Source organism: Miscanthus floridulus, chromosome 8, assembly GCF_019320115.1.
Source record: "Miscanthus floridulus cultivar M001 chromosome 8, ASM1932011v1, whole genome shotgun sequence".
Taxonomy (NCBI): domain Eukaryota; kingdom Viridiplantae; phylum Streptophyta; class Magnoliopsida; order Poales; family Poaceae; genus Miscanthus; species Miscanthus floridulus.
In genome coordinates, this window is record NC_089587.1 from 205,564,328 (window position 1) to 205,581,214 (window position 16,887).

Sequence of the window (16,887 nt, forward strand, 5' to 3'; positions counted from 1 at the left end):
TCTTCTCCGACTAGCGCAACCAGAGCTGACTGGGACCAACCGATCGGGGACGTCCGCCCGGAAGGGACCAGGGAATGAACGGAGAAAGCAAGGCAAGGTGCTCAAGTCAAACCATGATACCAGGGACCATACCCTGTCACCTACAGGAATAGTACTCTGCAACCGCCCTGACACAAACAGTATTGTAGGCGCCGACATTTTCTTCTACAGTATTGTGGGCATCGTTAACTCCCATACGATAAGGCTCCCCACATGCCTCTGGGCATCGATAGTGTTGTGGGCGCCGGAATTTACCGTACCAAGTGAACATAGTAAAACTACTCACATGCCTCTGGGCATCAACAGTATATGCAGGTGCCGACATCTGTCATACCCGAAATAAGACGACGTAACCTCCCACATACAACCGACATCCAACAGTGTTGTGGGCGTCTACCATCCTCCTGTACCCACCGGCGTGGGCAACAAGACTTAGAAGCATACGAACGCTCTCCCTCTCACTTGTAAGGCCATCCCCTTCATCTATAAAAGGAGATGCGCTCTCTCCCAAGAGACTAAGTGAATTCAAGTTCATACAAGTTAATCCAAATCGATCAAGTTCACTAGCTCACAATCACAGAACCGTTAGATTCGGACCTCAAGCACACGCTTGAACACTTAGCTCATAGAGGAGCTCTTGTCGCTCTCGGCCCTTCCAACCAGAACCGACCGGACCTCTCGTGCATTCCATCTTTCTCCTTCTCGTTTGTAACCCCACTGCAAACTTCGAGCACCTGGGCTCAGGAATAAAGTCACCGACCGACTCAAACTAGACGTAGGGCACGTTGCCTGAACCAGTATAAACCCTGTGTCATTGAGTGCTAGGCCACCTCCTATCACAACGTACGATAAAACTACAAATACTTATTTGTTGGTCACTTTCTGCACCGACAGGAACTGAGAGGGAGAGAGAGAGAGTTGAGTGAGCCGGCTCATGTTTTTTTAACTCGCGCGGTGATCCTTCGTGTCTGTTAATGCCAGCGTGGCCAGTCAAAACCAGGAATACGTCAGCGCAAACCACCTCAATCATGTCGAGGGGCTTAAACTGAACGGGTTTGAAAGTTCCGGTGCCCAGACCAAACGGTTTTATACTTGGGGGTCAAAATTAGACCGATATGAGAGTTGAAGGGGTCAAAAGTTGACTTAATCCTTATTTTTTTAGCATCTTAACGACTTCAAATGAAAAAACTCAATACTAAAAAGTTATAGATCTTATTGAGAGCTACAATTTTCATATAAAGATCATCTTCATACGGGATCATATGAAAAATATACAATTTTTCTAAGTTGTGCCACGTCAGCGAGTCAGCGCTCGGCTGACTGTCATGTGGCGGGCTTGCCGCGTCGCCGTGCATGATGCGGCAGTGTGGTTTTTGCCGCGACGCCATGCATGGCGCGGTCAAAAGGGTTAGTTTTAAAAAAAATTAAGACGTGTTGATTTGAAAATAGTGTTAAAAAAGTGTTAAAAAATCACATCGGCTCCCCTGCTGAGCTGATGTTCGGGTGGTACACCTGCGGGCGGATGGCACAATATATAAGAGATCGTCGAATCCATTGAAACGAGAAGAGAGGGATCGAGACGTACCTTGGTTTTGAAGGTGATCTTTGGGGGCTTCAAGGGATAATTGTCGATGAAGTCGATGTCGACGGGGAACGTCCCTCCGGCGAAGGGGCTGCCATCAGGGCCGTCGATGACCACCTCCCAGTGGAGGATGTCCGTCACCGGCGAGGCGCCGGGCCGGCAGAAGTCCGGCGGGTCGACCCACAGGGTTGTGAGCTCTTTTCTGGATCCGTTTTCTAGACAGCTCAGAGCCCATCATCCTTCCTCCCAGGAGTGATCCGGCCGATCTGTCGTCGTATACTCGTATCGCGGGCGGTGCCGGCCGAGCGCGCCTCCGATGGCCTGTGGAAGGTAGTAAAACCCTACTTTGTTCTGGCGAAGGCTGCGTTGACAGTTGATTTACAACGAAATTAAACGTACTAGCCCTGGAGAAGAGATCGCTTCGAAATCCACGGTGTCGGTGTCGACGCTTCAATCTACTCGACCCCGGAGATCAATATATATAACCACTTTTTCCGTGTCCGACACGTGGAGTGACCCTCGGGGCGGTACGGACCACTGTTGGTGCGCTCGCTCGCGAGCCCAACGCGCTAGGTGCTCGCTCTTTTCCTGTGCAGGTAGCATCCGGACGCTAGAGCCCAGATCGAGCGCTAGCAAGTCCGATGTATGGAAGGCTGGAAGGCCTAATCTCAGTGTCCATAGGCGTTGTCTTTTTCCTTTTCTCCTCGATAACTTTGAGCAACGCCATCTTCATCTCAGTATACACGTGTCTACGACCTCTGTCAAGTGCCGCGTTGACCTCGTCGACTCGGTCAATCTTCATCATCCTCTGTCCAGATGTCTTCTCGTACTCCATGTGAGCAATGCAGATCACCCATGGCTTCTTGAATTAGAAGTCCCTTCTTTGTCAAAGTCTTACCTCACCCTACCCTTCGCCAAGTCTTAGCTCGCCATACAACACCATGTGGCCCATAGGCGTCAAGCCTCCTTGCCATACACAAACCCACGGTCCATCAATGCCGAGCGTAGCCTACTACCCTTCACCACCCAGCCGGCTGCCATGTCACATATATCATGAGCCAAAAGACATTTTCCTTCGACACACATTCCTATCACCACTGGTTAGTCCCGTGATAAAAACATACATTACATGTGCCCTACATGGAACTACACGCACTGTATTCACACAAGCTCAAACATAATCTTCAAGCACACACAAGCACTGCCCTGCACACAAGCATGTCGATCATTCATCACACATAGAGTAGCCGAAGTCACATCTCAACTTGGTCTCTCAATAGGCATCTGTATACATTTCTTTTTATATATACACTGGGCACAGTACAACATTTATTAATTCAATTATCTTTGTCAGTTTAAGGATGACCACCTAATTTATGCTGACAACATTCAGAGCACTGCGGTACACCAGACCCAACACCCGTTTGGTTCCACATCAAAACAGGGAGTCAAGATACGAGTAGTTGCACAGGCGGCCGAACTGAAGCAGGCTGCCATACATCCTATCCCACACACCAACGAAAAGTGTGTCAGTGTCTGGGCTGAACGACGTGCCGGATATCTCGCCAAAGAAGTCCAGCTCCTGCCTTTTGTTGTAGTCACTCTTCACGTCGTAGATGTGCACAAAGTCAGCAGGTTCGGCCATGGACATGAACTGGCCATCCGAGGTGAAGCGGATCGACCTGATGGCTCCAAGGTTACCCCTCAACACATGGACGGATTTTGAGAGATTCCTCACGTCCCAGATTCGGCATGTCTTGTCTTGGTTGCCAGTAGCAAATGTTCGCCCATCAGGGCTCCAAGCCGATGCAAATGAATAATCCCGATGTCCTTTTATGGAATGAAGCGTCTGCATCCAGAAGCAAAATCAAATGGTCAACTGACCTAATTCACATCATTACAGCACTTTTACACAGTCTGGTAACCTGAGCTTAGTAAACCATATTGATTAGTGATGGTACCTTTCCAGAGTTGGCATCAATAAGTAGACCATCAGGATCATCCCCCACAATAACAACTACCTTTCTGTCAGGACTCAACGAAGTATGCTGCATCAACAAACTACAAGTAAACACAGATACAGCAACAAAAATAATGAAGAATTGCACTAAACTTGACCTACTCCCTTCATTCCAAATTATAGCTCACTTTATCTTTGTTCTAAGCCAGGCTTCTTTAACTTTTGACCAAGTTTTCTAGAAAAAATGCACCAACATTTACAACATCAAATCAGTCTCATTAAATTTTCATGAAATATGTCTTGATGGTGCATTTATTTGAACTTTACTTTGGAGAAAAAAGAACTTATTTGTGAAATTCATACAGATGTTGGACCCATTTATCCTCTACATTATGTTAGAAAAGGTGACAAGGAAGAGGGAAGCTAAGGATGCCATGTCCAGAATGACCAGGTATATTGAAGGGTGCCAGCAGTGCATGTCACTTTTCTTTTATTATTAATACTGTATCCAGAAGATGGGAGCCTACTATGTCATCAACTGCGGCAATAGAAATGTAAAGGCATTTTGGATTTGTTCCACAAACCAAGTATAGGTTTATGTATCGGTATTGCTAGATTCACCAACAGCTATAACCAATAGGTCAAAAACATGCCCAAGAAAGTAGAACAAGCTGATAATACAAGCACAACTATGGGGCATATGAAATAGCAATGAAGTCTGTATTCTGTAAATTTTATTTGCTGACAGCATGTGTAGAAAGATGTACCTTGTAATGATAGCACCAACAAGAAGATCCAAATATAGAACATAAAGGTAATAGAAATAGCTAAGAAACCAAAGGAACCTACATTCACTGGCCATTCAAACTGAAAATGCTTGAATAGCTGGAACCTCTCCATGTCATAGTATCTCACACCAGAGTCGTTATTTGATGCGATGAAGTGAACGGCGCCACTGGGGGTGCAAAAACAGAATTAAAATGAATATGTGTTCGGTGAGATAGCATCTTTAGTAACACAGATAGGAAGTTACCTAGAGGTATTAAATATCTCAACAGCATTTGTAATAGCATTATCATCATAAGTTGTTCGACAGCAAAAACTAATACCTTCCCGATCAAGGTGCTGCAACATAAGATAAATCAATTGAACAAAAGATCAGTACAGAGAGCACACAGAAACATTAACCACGTAAACACATGCACAACATCCATCAGCTCGTTAGTAAAATATGGTTGGATAGTCAATTTATATGGATCAAAACTAGATATTATGCTGCCTAATGTAGCGAAGCTGTTGGGCAGACCGTTTATTACCTGGTGCCCAATCCAGAATCTACCCATTTCCATTGACTAATTTTACCCATCCCCATGGATATGCCCAATGGGTATGGACTATGGGTATGCCCGTTTCTGCCCAGATCTTTCTTTGTTCCTACATCAATCTCTGCGTGGACTAATTATCCATGTCCTGTGATTAATTCTCCCAGTGGCGCCAAGTCCCAGGCCGGCGACCATGGCCTGGCTGCGGTTGTTGTCGCCTGCATCCGCCACCAGTGTCAGTCCCCATCCCAAACTCACACAGGCTGCAGCCGGCGACAACCACGTTACCAAAATTCTGGGGCAGCAAAGCAAACGACGCAGACGGAGGAGAGATGGCAGACAGAGAACTGCGACATAAGCTGTCGCCAGTGGACTCCTGAGACATTCTTCCGCACCGCTGATGCACGTCTCCTGGCCTCGCCTGACTAGCTGACGCCTACTCCGTGCTCATCTGCACCATCCTTTTCTCTGTTGCTGTCTCCGCCTCCCTGGCCCCACGGGTCTACTTCACCATCACCGTCTCTCATGTTTAGAGTGGGTATGGGTGTAATGGGTATTACCCGTTGATACCCTCCCCATATCCATTCTTTACTGGATAATCCATACCCACCCCAAACAACACGGATATGAATTTGGGTACAGGGACTGGATACCCAGTGGCATCATTAGCCTAATGCGTGCATTATATGTCCACGTTTCTACAGAGGATTCCAGTAGTAAGAATAGATAGTGTGCTGCAATCTTTAGGTAAATATCCAATAAAAGAAAAAATAGATATATATACTGGTTAGCAGAGATAATGTGACCACAGTCCACAGCAAAGCTGCTGTGCCAACAGCTAGCACATCAACGGCTTGGATTCAATCGAACTTGATCCATAGTTGTTAACTTACTTTACAGATTAGCTCTCCTTGAAACCCACCAGCTACCAGTAAATTGTCCTTGACTGCCAAGGTACTAACTTGAGTCTGAGAAAAACCCTCTAATAAACTTCCTGCATGCTTCTGTACAGCAATGCCCATCATCAGTATAAGTTGAATAACAAGAGAGGATGGGAAGACAACAGACAACAGAAAAAGAAAATGATATCATACCTCCCTTGGTGCCACATGTCCTTGGACGTTGATAAGTTCAGTATTCACACCACTCAATGCTGACCAGTGCCGAATTGAGTAATGTGATACTAGGTAGACGTCGTGCTTGGACGTAGCCCATACCAAATTCCTAAGCTGTAGGCACAAATCAGACTCTGTTTCATATTACACCAAAACCATATAAAAGAGAGGGCAACATTGATCAAAAGTTCAAGACCATTGCAATAGGTTAGTTAAAATGCAGGGAAATCTTAGTTTACTTTTGAAAATCAAACATAGGCAGAACTGTGTAATTGGACCATGCAGACAACCCTGGTCCCTGAATATATTGAACCATTACCTCAGCATAATATCTCCAAATAGATGGAGTTGAATTACTACTGAAGGTAGCACAACCCTTCACACATTTAACAGGTGTACCTTGTGCTTATGTCACCGCATGGCTTGCATGCAAAGCTTGAGTATTTTTTTGCGTAACTCAGTATACATCCAAGAAACCAACACAAGTGTGTCGGTGTTTCAATGTACACAGCTTCCTCTTGGAATCAATAGTTAGTTTGCAATCACAAACAGCGAGTTGAGTGAAATAGACCAGCAGTTAAGTCACAATTGAGATAATCTTGTAACTTCTTGCCATTTATCAATATTTATGGAGAAATTGCTCAGCAGATATAAAAAGGACGTACCCAGTGCAGAGAGCTCCCGCGCTGTGCGGGGTCTGGGGAAGGGTGTTAGTGGCAAGCCTTACCCTCGCCTGTGCAATGCGAGGAGACCGCGACTCGAACCCAGGACCTTCCGGTCACAGGCGGTAAGACTCTACCGCTTGCACCAGGCTCAGCAGATATATTACAGAAAAAAAATCCAAGAGACAAGGTGACTTTAGAAGTACAAAATTGGTTTATGAAAAAATTATAGCATGCTCCTGTGAGGAAATGTCCAGAAAATTGGTGCGGTCTATCAACAAAATACCTTAACTCATAATTACCCTGTATCATATTCTATCAAAGGATTAAGAATACACAAAAGGGAGTTAACTCACCTGAAAATGTAGAATAGTTGATTTAACCGATCTAGTATTTTGTCTGAACTCATAGTACATTCCACCTTTCTCTGTTGGTTTGCAATCCTATACCAAGACAAGTGTCAACCACATGCGGATAGAAAATTTTACAAAGCCGAACTTCCAAAAAGAGTAAGAGGCAAACCTTCATAGCTTCTTCTCCAGAGTTAGGTACATTCTCATAATTTTTGTACTGTTCTAATCTGGACTGTCTGTATTTTTTACGGGTTATGTTTATCTGCTCCCAGGGTATTCCTTGAATGTCCCTTCCTTTTCTTGCATCCGCTGATGAAGTATCTGGGATCTTATCATTCTAAAGAGAGAGAAAAAAGACAATCACTTAGAGCAATATAAGTGACTGTATAAGCAACATGACCAATGTTCGAGTTGTAACACAAATGGTACAACATGCCAGGGTTGTGGAGGCAATGAACTAATGAAGTGCACAATAAACAATATAACATTGACTTTATTGGAATGGATTGTATCATAGCTTCCAAGTCAAACAGCGAGTTGAATCTCAAAATTCATTTGCATGGGAAACCAGAGGGGTGGTACAATAGAAAGAAAAACCAAACTCATACAAAATTGCGTCTGCAAAGCTAGAAGATAAATATTGTAGAGTCATAGAATGAACCATGGACACGGCCATCATCTTATATACTATTACGCTTCCAAAGACAAACCCAAAATGACAGCAATTTACCAAGGGCTCAGACACCAAGACAGAATAAGCAACAACATAGCAAAGACAACAGAAATTAAGGATAGAGAGGAGCAATTTTAGAAAGATAAAAGAGAAGATAGCAGCGAATTCATAATTTGGGTAATTGCAATTTTCAGCAGACAGACATTTTGCAACTGTATGAGGACATCACTCTATATTAAAGAAAACAGACAACTGTAAGAGGCTATCAAGTACATGCAGTATGAAAAACAAGAATTGGTGTTCAATGGATTCATTTAACTAATAAACACAGGCATGCACAATAAGTGGATGAAACAAATCACTGGCAGGGGGGTCTCATTGGTTCAGTGTCTAGTCACGCACACTCGCTAAGCAATGGCATGCCAACTACATAAATGAAACACTACATCAGCATCCAAGATAATATGCTCTACATCAGCAGAACTACATGCTACCTAGCCAATAAGTTTTGCAAATGAGAAAAGCATATAGCATACTGTTACAAGCAGCATGTGGGGTAACATTGGTACATCATGCGGCAAATAAATATCTCATTGATTTGCTGCATATTGAGATACCGTTGCAACTAGCAATGTGGGGTATGTAAGAGATATGCTAAATCAGCATTCTAAATGATACAAGCTTGTTAGTCATCAGTTGATAATGTTCTACTCATCCAATGAGGATTGTGCATCTCAAAAGCGTTGTGAAGACTCAATTGCACATGCAATAGATGACAAAAAGAAAAGAAAACGCACCGATTGGCCATAATCATTATCCTCCGCATCAGAATCCCTAAGCCCTCGCTGCTCGTCTACCATGTCATCAGCAGGATCATCCATATCATAGTCATCCTCCATCTCATCAATGTCGTCGTAGTCATCATAATAATTGGACATTGATCCTCTCATACCAGAGAAGGTGTCCCCTGCCTGCAAACAAGAACCACCACGAGTGACCATGCCATCCTGAAATAAGTTGCATATTTGCAACGACAAAAACATCCTAGCCCAAACAAAAATCACTGCACTCTTCGAAATTTGTGTTGGGCACATAACTCAGCGAATTCTAGCCTCATACAATTTCGATTCTAACATCAGGGGCGGACCCAGTACTTGTAATTCGATCAGATCCGGATACAAATAGTAAGTTAGGGTTCGGGTGCTCGGTTTCGCACAGCAGGAAGGGAAGACCAAGCGATGGGCGGCGTACCTTGTGGTACTTGTCGCCGGCGAAGGGCCCGAAGAAGACCTGGGCACGTGACGTAGGGCGGCAGCGATGGCCCCCCAGTCGTCGTGACGAGAGAGAGGGGGGAGAGAGCGCGTCTCCGCGCACGCTAGGGTGAAGAAAAGGCACGGTTGCAGGCTTGCAGCGTATAGGCCCTGGAGGGGGCAGACTATAGTTCTGCAATTTACAGCCGGTTGTTTATCTATTCTCTGCTCACTCCATTCCAGATCATAATAATAACCAGTCGTTCTGACCTTTTTAATAGTTTTTATTTAGTGTATTTTTGGAACGAAGAACTGCCGATTATATAAAAAAAAAGTAGGAAAACAAACTCAACAAATAGGAAAAGAAAAATAACTCTAGTCAGATCGGATTGGGACATCGACATGAACTGCACAACGCCGAAGCTCAACTCAAAAAAAAATAAGAAGAAAAAAGAGAACCACCATCAACTCCAACCCACCACATTGCACAGCCACTTCCCGGACAACTAAGAACGTCAGGGCGAAAACACAGTCGTCACCGCTGACGCCATCGTTATCGACGATAATCCACCCCGAACTAGCCTGCTACCCAAGCAGGACTAGCCGTTGTAGGTCGCTACAAGCCGTGTAGCCCTTCCGCAATCGGATCCGCTTGCACCGCCTGTTAAGATGATGTGCCACACCGGACTAGCCACCGCCAACCAAGGCTAGTTGCCGTAGCCCGCTACAAGCTGCCAAACCAAACGCATAAGAAGCTACCTCTGGCGCTCACCAAACCGATCCCATCCACCGAGATCCATGCACGCACACTCTAGCTTCTAGGACCTAGCTGCCTCATTGAAGGTAGAAGTGCCACACATGTCCTCCACCAACTAAACTTTAGACGTTAGGGATTCAAACGAGGGTAGTTAAAACTTAACTAAACTTTAGTCGGGGGCCAAAATGTACACAATCCCTTTAGTTGTTCTAACCTAGCTAAAGCGTGGTTAAAGACGAAATTGCACCTCTATTTTTGCACATCCACATCGGGTTCAACAAAAGTAAGAGCAGCATGGTAAATAAACATCAATTAATTAGAGGATCCAAACATTCCGGCTAAACTTTAGCTGGCCAAATTAGCGTACTAAAGTTTAGGTACGGTGAATCCAACATGACCTAGATCTTTTACTCTTATAATCCTAAACCCCGCTAAGACACTCGCCATGTTCGCTTGGCTTATAAGTCGTACTTTTTCAGCCAACGAACATTATTTTTCTCTCACAACAAATCAACCAACAGTACTTTCAGCCATGGCTTATCAGCCAAACGAATAGGGCAAACTATCTCCACATGCAAGTTGTCTACTTCACTGGTCCACTAGCACATGTAATTAGTACAACTCACTAGCACATGCATTTATAATATTCATGTCAACAACATCATCCACTAACATGCATTTAGCTGTCCACATCAGCGTGCCAATCACCTGTCAACATTAACTTATTTCTAGTCTGCATAAGCCCATACGCGTGGTAGTGATGCAGGCCACCAGGGCATTTGTTGATACGGATCGTATGGATTGGCTTTTTTGAATTTCTTTTTATTTATTTATTTTCGGTGAATCTTTGAAAAATCACAGTAAATCATAGAAAAATCATAAAATAAAAAATCTAATTTTGTTGGACTCCACATGAGTAGATCTACATAGTGAATATATAATACGGTATGCTTTAGTATAAATTTTTTACAGCCTTAGATTAATTGAAAAATCTAATTTTGTCTTTAATTAATTGGAATAATTCATAGCTGTAGCTTCTATGGTTCAATTGTGGTAAAATTTTTATGGCACGCTAATTATTGTATGCTTAAACTATAGTAAAAATTTCGTACTCATTGGACAATGTATAACTTAGTTATAGATAAATTCTAATTAATTACAGATAAAATTGGATTTTCCAATTAATCTAAAGCTACAAAAAAAATTTGTACTAAAGCATACCGTATTATATATTCACTGTGTAGATCTACTCATGTAGAGTCCAATAAAATTAGATTTTTCATTTTATGATTTTTCTATGATTTACTGTGATTTTTCAAAGATTCACCGAAAAAAAAAGAAATTCAAAACCACTAGGCACTGGAGCAAACCACCGTTACTGTAGCAAATCCGTTGTTACTGTACCAAACCGCTGTCAGAAAACCACCCAGGGGTTAAAATAGACGGTTTTGGAAAGTTCAGGGGGTAAAACAGACGGTTTCATAGTTGAGGGGGTGAAGTAGACCAAGTATGAAAAGTGGGGGGTGATGTAGACTTTTTCCTTTTTTTTATGGCAGGTTCTGGACACTGCACAGTCTGTCTGTGGCATCGAAAACAATGTGTGTGTGTGTTTTTATCTCTCGAGAGCACCGAAATCTGTCGTGACTGCCATTGAACATAATCTGGAGTTGCAACAATACTTTCTAAGTATTTTCTTGTCAAACACAATAGTTAGGAATTGCAACAATACTTTCTTAGTTGCAAACACAACATTTTTCCAGAGGAACATAATATGGTGAAGCATCAATTCCATTCCTCTAACGTCTGACCCAACAGAATCAGGCAAACCATTAGTACGAATGATATTCTATATATACCCGTCCTAATTTAACACAACGGTCACAATTCAATGATACTGTTAACTGAGATCGAAGCTAACATTGACACTGACAGATAAATCAAATTCAGAAAAATATGCAGTAGGCCATGAATTACACTAGAGAGATTTTACACATAAAAGGAAGAACCTGGAAGCCCACAATGAGCACCAAAAGGTGCAACTCAAGCCTCATCAGTGTAACACACCATCTTTGGGGGAAATGAATGGAGTTATAGTTCAGTGGAACAACGCTACTACCACACTCAAGACAGTAATCAACGCAAGCAAGCTGCTCTGAGCGTGATGACCACTGTTTGCAGTGGCACTGTCCCTCTGGGGGACATCTGCGCAAGAAAGCCCCGACTTGCCTTCTTTGCACTCGCTGGAAAACAGGCCTGGTGGATACTTGCCATAGAGGTTGATGTAGCTGAACATTGTCGATGCACAGTCGTTGCTCTCGTCATTGAGGTAATTATAATAAGGGCACGCGAATTCCTTGAGTGCGGCACAGCATTCGCTGGCTGGAAACTTTGGCCCTTTGCACTTGCTTGTGATGATTGTGTAGTTTTGGAACTCAAAGTTCACAGGGCAACCTGATGATAAGCATAGGTAGGCATTAATAAAATTAGAAAATATAATTATGCGATATATAAGTAGTAGAAGTATGGAATGTGACCAGAGGTGTGTTAAGAGACAAAACACAATAGATGATATAAGATATGCTCAGTTTGTTCTACTCAGCACAAGATAAAAGCAATATATATGTATTCCTAATTGCAATGAGCCACCAAGGTTGCAGAGGAGCTACCTTGAAGAATTTGGTTTCTTTGTTGCCGATTAGTGCTAGGACCAGCCTTCTTAATTGACTTTTAGTTCCTCCAATGAAATTTTCCATGTCACACTAATAATTGATTTTAAGTATCCATTTTTTTCCTATCCAAATTCTGAACAGTTCAGTTTAGAAGGAAAAAAGGTTCCTGCTCCACCATCATAGGGACGCAGGCTTGATAATATCCTTCTTTTGTTTCGCTCTCTATTGCCTCTATGATAAGGATTGGGGATGTATAGACACGGACATGAATATAGATTGGCTAACAAAAGCATATCACCATCAGCTCCTACCATTTTGATAGCTCCTGATGTTTGGATTTTTGTTTTACAAACAGACAAACTTGGCCATACTCCCCCAATGATGGCTCATAATTCTAATGAACAGGTGTTCTCCAAGTCCACAAGCTCCATGTCACTCTGTCTATAAGCATATAATATGCACCTTGTGCACTGTTCCTCATATGCATCATTGAAGCTTTAGTAGTGAAGAGTCTGTTCCTCCTATGCATTTACTAAACATAGTAGCAAGCCTTTCATTTGCTATCACTGAGGTGACCGTCACCAACACCAGCATTGCTGCTGCAGCAGCCCTAACCATTGACGCAGCGGGCAGTGAGGTCGCTGTTGTCACGCCGACCAAGTGTTCAAAGGAATTCCCGGGCATTGACATTGACATTCTGGCTTCCATGTAGGCTGCAGAAGCTACGCTAACACCATCTCCAACATCTACACTGCTCGCCGTCTCCATTCCAAGCCTTACGACCTCAAGCTCAACTTTGCTAGTGCATGACACCAAATGGCCAAGGGTCATGCATCACTGGCCTGAAGATGTTAGGGAACATTTCCAAGGTTGTTCCACCTTCATTCTGGACTACCATGGCACTGGATATAAACATGTTTTCAAGAGAGCACTCACTTGATGGCTGCAAGTTCTGCGTCCGCAAGCTGTTGAGGCATTGTCAGCATATGCTGCTGGACAGGAGCAAGGAGCAAGGCGACCTAGAGAGGACAGTTGTTCTATGGCTATCATTGCATACACTCATGAAGATTGCTAATGGTAGTGATAAGATTCAGCCAATGCCATGGCCGTCCTTTTTTTTTTTTTGGAAGATCTGGTTCCCGGCTTTGATAAGAAGAGTCAGCATACAGCTGTTACATGCGCGAGGGGCGCAAAATCAGCCACAGCCTAGGCTGTGGAGGGTTTTGGAGCTACATTAGGCTACTACCATGGCCGTCCTTCAATGTTCCTCATTTGGTTACAGCATGGAGCAGTTCTATTTTGCTTAGGAAACCTCCAGTTCATCGAGATCTCATGTGTGCATGCTGAAACTGTAGAAAATTGGAAACACAAGATGGTGATAAGAGTGTGTTCCATTGTGCTGATTCGAGAAGGCCATGTCCATGTGGTGGTATGTTTGGACTTGCTTGGCGTAAGGGTATGCAGTGGTTATTTTGCAAACTTGTGTATTCTATCCAAAGGATTGCTGCAGTTGATTCTATGGTCACTACCACATGAACATATTTCTAGCATCTGTGAAATTTGATTGGACAGTTTTAACAGTTTTGGTTGGAGCTTTCACTCTGTGCTGTCCTGTCCTTGAATAAATGCTCAGTTGCTTCATTGGAGTGCATTTTCATCAAGCTAACCAGTGAGCAGATGGCGTGCTGGGTTGTGGAACTAATAGAATTGCAGCCTGTGCTAATTTGCTGAGAAACTACAGCTTGGGTGCAGCTTTCACTAGAGAGGATGGAACGTATCATGAGGGCTTTGACAATAAGCATTCTGTGAGTGCTCAATGGCCTAAACTTCCTGTAGTTTGGCAGCAGAAGCATGATGATGGGTTGTCAGCTAGAAGAGTTGAGATATTTCAGTTCAAATCATTGTTGACCAATGTTTTTGGACATACAGGCTTTGCTTCTGCAGTTGATAACTAGCTGTACTCCATTGTTTATTTGAGCTGCTGGAAATTGGATGGTTAAGAGTTCGTTTCTGTTTATGATCAATATTGCAACAGCAAAAGTTGCACTGTTGCATGATGGAGATAATTTGTTTGAGGTGGCATTGATAACACAAGTCAAAGCAACAGTCCAATTGTACAAATACAAGAGGTGCAAGAAGAGTATTGTGTGCAATCTTCCTTCAACATATATTGATAAGTTTGCAGCACATGCAGACAATAGTGTTTGCATTCAGTAGGGACAGGCTTTTAGGTGCTTCCAGTGGTAAAAACAGCATGCAGAATTATTTGTAAGCTTCCTCTTGTTGGCAGTGGGATTCATGCCATGCTTACATATTGTACGAGGAAAGTACAAGAGCAATGGGATCCAGGAGATATGCAGATGCATGGTGGTTTGTCTTGGAATGTGTTTGAAATGCAGTACAAGATTGAGAGGGTGATTTCTGTTGGCAGTGGCATGAGAATGACACAGGAAGAGAATGAAGTGATTCTTGAGTTGCTGTCTCCCAACAAGATTGTAGTATGTCAACAGAAGTTATAATAAAGTGATCCTTTCTGCAGGCTTTTCTACCTTTAGAAAGTTTCAGACTTGTGCACCTAAATCTAATCACACTAATTCATTGTCAAGCTCTGAACATTGGCAGCAGCATGCGCAAATTGGCTAAGCATCCACTTTTAGTCCATCGAGGAGCAACTACATCAGAATAGTCTGGGGGCAACCATGAAGATAAAGGTCTGTCAATGTACAACAAAAGAGTTGCCTGAGCTGCAGGGAGTTGAGTGTGGAACAACTGAAAAAGACAAATGGAACAAGGTCAAGTCATAGCACTGAAGAATCACAAGTGCCATGGGATACCGGTGGTTTGACATTTTTGCATGGACTTGAGGGCAAGTCAAATTTTATGGAGGGGAGAATGTGAGGAATCATCCTAGGTATGAACTGGAGTTGTGCCATGGGCCATGTTGCCTACTGGCCCAAGCAGCTGAAGGGCAACACCACAAGAAGAGCAGCTGCATCAGAAAGGAAAATTCAATGAATTTAATACAGAGACATGTCATGTTCATCTCCTCCTCCGGTTCCTCTCCTTCTAGCCCTTCTCCCTAGGTTCAGAGCTATCTTCCTTCAGCAATTCCGATTCTCCATTCCTCCATCCAAATTGCTTGCTAAACTCGAGACATCCCTCTTCCAAGAGGTTGTCTAATCCAGTTTGTACCCAAACTGTTATGCCATCAATGGAGGGGTACGCTAACACATAACTCCCAACCTCAGATCAAAATCACCCAATCCACGAATTAATCACAGGTTGAAGTGGTTAAAGGAGAAAAGAAGGAATGAAACGTACTATTCTTGGCCTGCAGCAAGCTCCTCCCTGTAGATCTGGAGCTCGGCTGGAAGACGCTATCTGCTCATGCAGAGCAAACAGAAGTACAGAACCAGCCCATCAGCTACGAGACCGGAAAGCGAAACAGACAGCAAGAAACACCGGAGCAAAGAAGTCGTACCGGACAGGAAAGGACCATTCGCCGCAGAGGTGAGCCCAGCCACCACGGCGGTCGAGATGAAGAGGACCAAGAGCCCACGCCCGGCCATCGCCATGCGCCCGGCCACAGCAAGCAAGAACTCGCCGCCGCTGTTGATGAGACACCGGGATGGCTGACCTAGAGGAAATGGAGCTCGTGAGGCTGTCGGATCTAGGACGACGACGGCAGCGGCGGTGGCGGTGTCTAGGACGACATGCGCGCCACGACGTCTTGGCTGGTGGTGTTTGCAAGCTCTAGGCTCCTTGCAGCTGGAATTAATTAGCGTGGCGGGGCGGAGTGGAGGAGCTGCACGGGTAGCTTGGAGACGCGAGACGCCAGAGTCGGGGACAGCCGAGAGACTCGACGCGTACGCGGTTTGTTTGGTGATTCTTTCCTCTGTTCCCGCTATGTGACGGTGGCGAGGTTGGCAGTGGACGCTAGCTGTAGCTGGGCTGGAGAGAGGGTGTTCAAGATCAAGGACGATGTCAAAGACGGTGATTAGGATTAGGTGTTCTTTTAAACATAACTACTACTGCATTTATTAGAGTCTCTCCATTTTAAATTTCGAACAATAGTTTTAACTATATATATCTAGACATAGTATATTTCTAAATGTATATATGTACACATTCTCTCCTTCCATTACTAATTATGATCCTTTGCTCTATGTATGTCCTCTCTCAACTTCATCTTTGCTGACACTCTCCCTCAAATTTCCTCCTCCCTCAAGTCCTCCCCCACCGATTGACCAGAGTTGTGTCCTGCCGCTCCGCGCCTACGATTGACGTGTGGCTAGGCCTCTCCCATCTTGTTCCTTGACACGGATGGGAAGGCGGCTAAGCTCAATGGTGGGGAGGTTGAGCTAGGAAAACCAAATTGTGATTGGCTCTGCTAATGGACCGTAGCGCGTCTCTCAGGATCGACTCCATTGGAGGCTGACTTGATATTGGACGACACTCCAACGACCAACAACTGTGAACGGCAGGTGCGAACGGATTGGTGCAAA

At 44.0% G+C, this 16,887-nt stretch overlaps 2 protein-coding genes across 2 annotated transcripts; both read right to left on the reverse strand.

The window, feature by feature from the left end:
* Positions 1 to 2,886: 2,886 nt before the first annotated feature.
* LOC136477997 (uncharacterized WD repeat-containing protein C2A9.03-like) lies at positions 2,887 to 9,137 on the reverse strand. Its single transcript, XM_066476315.1, has 10 exons — positions 8,958 to 9,137; positions 8,504 to 8,677; positions 7,203 to 7,370; positions 7,037 to 7,123; positions 5,998 to 6,132; positions 5,797 to 5,907; positions 4,615 to 4,706; positions 4,431 to 4,536; positions 3,583 to 3,669; positions 2,887 to 3,470 (listed from the first exon to the last, which is right to left on the reverse strand). The coding sequence occupies exons 2-10, from the start codon at positions 8,654 to 8,656 to the stop codon at positions 3,057 to 3,059; spliced, it is 1,353 nt and encodes a 450-aa protein (XP_066332412.1). The 5' UTR covers positions 8,657 to 8,677; positions 8,958 to 9,137; the 3' UTR covers positions 2,887 to 3,056.
* A 2,495-nt stretch (positions 9,138 to 11,632) lies between these two features.
* LOC136477998 (GPI-anchored protein LLG1-like) lies at positions 11,633 to 16,302 on the reverse strand. Its single transcript, XM_066476316.1, has 3 exons — positions 15,864 to 16,302; positions 15,704 to 15,763; positions 11,633 to 12,164 (listed from the first exon to the last, which is right to left on the reverse strand). The coding sequence occupies exons 1-3, from the start codon at positions 15,955 to 15,957 to the stop codon at positions 11,809 to 11,811; spliced, it is 510 nt and encodes a 169-aa protein (XP_066332413.1). The 5' UTR covers positions 15,958 to 16,302; the 3' UTR covers positions 11,633 to 11,808.
* Between the last annotated feature and the right edge of the window lie 585 nt (positions 16,303 to 16,887).

What these genes read in the sequence shown, in the direction of transcription:
- LOC136477997 (XM_066476315.1), bottom strand. Translation starts at nt 8,656, where the DNA reads ATGAGAGGATCAATGTCCAATTATTATGATGACTACGACGACATTGAT. An exon ending in CAACTATTCTACATTTTCAG is followed by an intron (nt 6,133 to 7,036) that starts GTGAGTTAACTC and finishes TTGTGCCTACAG; the next exon opens with CTTAGGAATTTGGTATGGGC. An exon ending in TTGATGCCAACTCTGGAAAG is followed by an intron (nt 3,471 to 3,582) that starts GTACCATCACTA and finishes TTCTGGATGCAG; the next exon opens with ACGCTTCATTCCATAAAAGG.
- LOC136477998 (XM_066476316.1), bottom strand. Translation starts at nt 15,957, where the DNA reads ATGGCGATGGCCGGGCGTGGGCTCTTGGTCCTCTTCATCTCGACCGCC. An exon ending in GAATGGTCCTTTCCTGTCCG is followed by an intron (nt 15,764 to 15,863) that starts GTACGACTTCTT and finishes CTGCATGAGCAG; the next exon opens with ATAGCGTCTTCCAGCCGAGC. An exon ending in CTTGCTGCAGGCCAAGAATA is followed by an intron (nt 12,165 to 15,703) that starts GTACGTTTCATT and finishes GCTTATCATCAG; the next exon opens with GTTGCCCTGTGAACTTTGAG.